The sequence below is a fragment of the Fulmarus glacialis genome, unplaced genomic scaffold (genome assembly GCF_000690835.1).
Source record: "Fulmarus glacialis isolate BGI_N327 unplaced genomic scaffold, ASM69083v1 scaffold3216, whole genome shotgun sequence".
Taxonomy (NCBI): domain Eukaryota; kingdom Metazoa; phylum Chordata; class Aves; order Procellariiformes; family Procellariidae; genus Fulmarus; species Fulmarus glacialis.
Window position 1 is genome coordinate 6858 of NW_009216034.1, and position 4818 is coordinate 11675.

Below are 4818 nucleotides of genomic sequence, written 5' to 3' on the forward strand. Positions count from 1 at the left end.
CTATAGTTTTACACGACATATTGTGTCAGCAAATTCTTTTCTTTCCAGAACTTGCTTGTGGTGCTAACAAACACTCTTAACAACACCCCATAAACTCATTCAAACCTCCATAATAAAAAAAAAAAAATCCAGCCTTCCTTCAAGTAATGTTCCAATACTGATTAAGTCACTCTTTGCCTCACTCACACACACAGTATCTATCCTTCATAAGCTTACGAAAGTCCTTCCAGGTCATCATAAGCCATGGCAGAATAAATTTTCATTTCTTCTTCTTTCAGACATCAGAATTGTGCTCCTAGATTTCCTGGTTTTTCCATAAGAGTCTCCTTTTCACATTTTTTTTTTTTTTCGCTGAGGTTTGCCTTCAACACCTTCCAATCTTCCAAAAAAGTGCTTGCTAAATATAAATACTTCAACCAAGTGCTGCATCTAGTCATAGATTAAACTGTGGCTTGCCCTTGCTCGTGTAGGCTATCTGGATTCAGAAAGAAACGCCATTCGTGGTAAGACTTTGTCGTTTTGCTACAGTCCCTCTTAATGCTGAATTTAATCTTTCCCAGCAAAACAGCCTGCTTCCTTTTTTTGTTCGGTTTGGAAGTTCCACCCGAAATCTGCCTCGGAGTCACAGCATTTTGTGCAAGGCACGCAAAGGTACGAATGCGGGGCTGCAGGCAGTCTACACGAGCGTCCCAGGCTTTGAATCCTCATGCCAGAATAACCTCTGCTCGTTGCTGTGCAAGTCTTCTTCCAACCGGCCCTCATCATCGCCGCCCAGCTGGCTCGTCTCTGCATACGCTCTGTAAGAGAGACATGGCATCAGGGACCAGCGAGAGCTGAGGGTCTTCCCCAGACCCTCAAGTGCTACACAAACTCACGCAACTCCCATGGGCTTGAAGTAATGCTGGTTATTGTGAGTTCACCCCAGCGTAATTTGGATCCAAACACAAACCCAGTTTTTGTGCTGTAATTAGTAAAATTGTGTGCAACAGGATCTCAGCTGCTCAAAATTGTCAAGACTGTAGGGCATGCTGATTGCTCGTTTGCCATAATCACATTAAAATAGAAAATAGATGAACGATTAGACAAGTGATTCAGAATATGGAAAATTAATAGCTAATAAACCTCATTTAGATAAAGCTGCCAAAATAAGCAGAGTTTTCAAAGCTCAATTACAGGAAGTTAAAAATTTAGTAGAAACTGTATTTTTAAACACTGTTACTGTAGATCTTTTAAGTCACTGCAATAAAAAAGCCCAAGGCATTTAGCTTAGAAACAAGGATCTAGCAGAAGTTTTTGTATCTTATCTTACACTTTCATTTATTTTAAAACAAACAAAATTAAAAATTCAGTAATTTCACACAAGTCAGCCTGGCAGCAAGCACAAACTGCAACCCACAAAGCAGGAGGCACAAACTTGGGGTACTTGCTACAGCTGACTACGCTTAGCACAAGCGTACTTAAATGTGATGGCATTTGTGTGGGCAGAGCCGGTCCCCTGGACAGGAGGTCTCTGTCATCACTGGTAACAGCCAGCATACGGTAGCGGGGGCAAGAGACTGAAAACACCAAGTAGAAGCAGTGAGAGAGTTGCAGGAATTTCTGCAAGGACAGAGCAGACCCTGGGCTCCCCGCAGTCCTCGGGAGAGCCCCCACGAGCAGCAGCACGTCCCGCCTGGTTCCTGGGTTAAGCTCTGCTAAGCCAGATGCGTTTGGCAGATGCGGTATTGCCTTTGAACGCCAGCACTCAGACAATGAGATTGAAGAGAGGTGTTTCCTTTCCTCGTTTTTCCAAAAGTTTATCAGCACGGGCACTACAGCTTTAGAAACACACAGGACTGTGTCCTGCCGGACTGCTGATGGGGTGCAGGAGAGACCTCCTGTCACAGGGGGTGAGAGGGAGTGGGCTCAGCCGATGCTCTGCCCGCAACGCTGCTCCGAGCATTGCAGCTACCGGGGAGTGCAAGATCTTCAACGGTCCAGCATCAGCCCGAGGAAAAGCCTGTGCAACAAATTAGTTCATCCTTCACTATGACTGCTTCCCCCTTCCTTGAATATCGGTGGTACAGTTAGTGGTGGTACAGCCGATCTACTCCACACAGAGAAGACTTGCTCTCACAAAGTCGATTTTATAATTACTCTTCATCCTGGCCCTTTGAAATCAAGCTGATTTTCTCAGAAGTTTTAACAGCCTGTGAAATGCAGAAGGAAGGGCAGAAAATCTTGATATACTCTACTCACCTGCTCTGCAAAGGAACGTTACCATAAACATTCCCATAACAGCTGGCATAAGAGGAATGAGACAACGTATCGTAGTCTGAAAGTCCCAGTGCAAGTGGGTTTCGCCAGTTCCCAGCAGTGTTTGCAGAAGATGCTGGAATTAAAGAAAAATTACAGCAAATTAGATCTTTCTCCAGCTAAATCAGCTGAGACAAATGAGACAATTCTCATTAGCAATCTCTATGGGTTTCTGCAGAACACACAAGCGGACAATGCAAACACAAAACATGATTTACAAGCCCTACAGGAAGGAAAGCACTGTGCGGGTGGTATTTTGGAGCTAGGGAATCTCTTTAAAAAGACTTCGACCCATTTAGTGATGCTCATTGTACTGTATTTTGGAAGCCATCACGGCAACTGCATTTACATGGCGTGAAGTTTTGCACTGGTTGGTAAACATGCCTGTCTGAAACCCATATGGCTCTTTGTGCTTCTTTGGACTACTGCGCTTATAAAGAGTAAAAGGCAGTTTTACCCATAGGAGAAGGCAACAAGCAAGTCTTTCTTCCCAAGCACGGAAGAACAAGATCTTATTCAGTTCCTCAGCTACTTTTCAGGACAGAGCTCTAGCCTTTCTTCTACTCTGCTGACTTCATCGAGGCAGTGGAGCGGGGCAGAATTTGATGCACAGCAGGGACTTAGAAAAACACTCAGCACAGAAGAAATGAGACATTACCCAAAGAGAAAGACGACACCCGACTGCTAGGAGAGCACGGCACCTGCAGACCAGCGAAGCCCAAACTCCTTTGAGATCCTCTGTCAGACTCAAAGCCTGCCTGCAGGCTATGACCCTGTTCCTTTTGACCGGAGGCACGTTGGTACCAACCACGGAGATGCTCTGCTACTAAGGCCTTGTGAATGTTTTTGGTTATATGCTCCGTTTTAGCAACTTGCTTCCTTGGAAGCCTTAGGGTTGCATATGGGTTGTGCGGTACTCTGTCCACTTCATCCTCATGGTAAGACCTGAATTCCCTGTAACGGTCATATCCGTAATGTGCCGATGAGCGATAGGAAGGATTGACACTGTACTGTCCCTCCGTATCACTCTCATAAACATATCCTCCGTTGTAATAAACGTCAGATTCGGTGTATGGGGAATATCCAGAAATATAGTAACTAGAGGAAGGCTGCTCCTGACTTTTGTGGTAGACACCATTGCGGACATCCTTCTGGGCAAGATTTGGCATACTTCCTGAATTTGCGGCAGAAATGTTTTGTTTCTTTGACCGTCTTCGACCCCTGGTCCTGTTGTCAAGTGTCTGAGTAGTATAATATGGATTGGGAGTAGGTGTCACGCAGTAATATTCTGCACTTGACTGGCTAGTGTAGGATGATCCATCATCGAGGATCTCTGTGCTGCTGCTTCGCTGGGACTTTGAGAGGGTGAAGGCTGCCTTTTCAGCAGGCGTCTCGGACAGCAGGTGGGTTTGGGATTCCAGACTTCCGCTGCGCTGCCGGCAATGGTGCGGGGAAACATCTGGCCTGAAACAACACAGATGTAGGTTGGTTAAAGGCAGTCACACGCAAACATACACACAGAGTTGGAGAGAGCACGCATGGGCAAGTCAGACATGCTGCCTCCCCAGTCAAAGCACAATACAAACCCAGTCTTATCTTTCCACATAGAACAGCTGCATTGCAAGAAATTCAGCTTGGCTGAATTTTAGATTTGCTGCAACATTAGGAGATCTCTCCTATAAAAATCTACCGTGGTGAGCAAGGTTAATCTGTGACAGGGATACATGCAGCAAGACTCACAAACTCACATTTTGTAATGATTTACAGGAGGGCGCTCTCAGTTTTCAAGTAAAGTCTACACAAGTAACTGAGCTAGGAGCAGAACACAGGAAGATGGGTTTCCTGTGACTCTGTCTCTCAAGGCTGCATTACCCCAGCCAAATAAACCATGAGCTCTTGATAACATAAGATTTATAGCATTTCTCCTTCCCCAGCACGGATTCTCAGCTGTCTAATAACATAGGTGAGCTCACGTTGCAGCTCTCTTCCCACAGTAAGGGCACTAATTGGGATCTCTCTCCTCTATCTGGCCACTTACTTTTTCAGGAGGCTTGTAGAAATGTAATCCACAGCAGACATCTGTCAGCTCGTGAACAAGTTTTTGTGGGGAGACCACTAGCTGATGGACAATACAATTTCATAAGCCTCACTTTGTTAGAAAACGAGGCTACGAAGGAACTGTAAAATAAATTCTGGCTATCTTACAAGTATTTTACAGAAACTTTTTGAACAAACGTTACTTGTTAAAACTCCCTATAGGTGCCTATCTGGAAATGACTCTTCTCCTATAGCCTTTCATGATCAGATAGGCAATATTTGTGTGCCAGCTTCCATCTCACTCCTAATTTTGCAGATACTCATTTGTGTGTGCTGCTATTTGCCCAGACAGGGTTTGTGCTCACATAAACACCCACACTCATGTCACAAAGCTGGTGCAGGACTGTGCCAGAAGGTGGTGGCTAACACTAACCTTGTGCCTCTAATATCCAGAAAAGACATTTTGAGAGCCTGACCCTGCTGTAG

General features: G+C 45.0%; 1 protein-coding gene across 1 annotated transcript in view; it reads right to left on the reverse strand.

The window, feature by feature from the left end:
• Positions 1-621: 621 nt before the first annotated feature.
• FRMD4B (FERM domain containing 4B) overlaps positions 622-4818 on the reverse strand; it is a gene marked incomplete at its 5' end in the record, with an annotated part of 15142 nt that continues 10945 nt past the window's right edge. The window contains 3 exons of the mRNA XM_009579126.1: positions 622-797; positions 2239-2371; positions 2954-3759. Coding sequence (XP_009577421.1) covers positions 677-797; positions 2239-2371; positions 2954-3759 — 1060 coding nt within the window. The remainder of the gene's footprint in view (positions 798-2238; positions 2372-2953; positions 3760-4818) is intronic.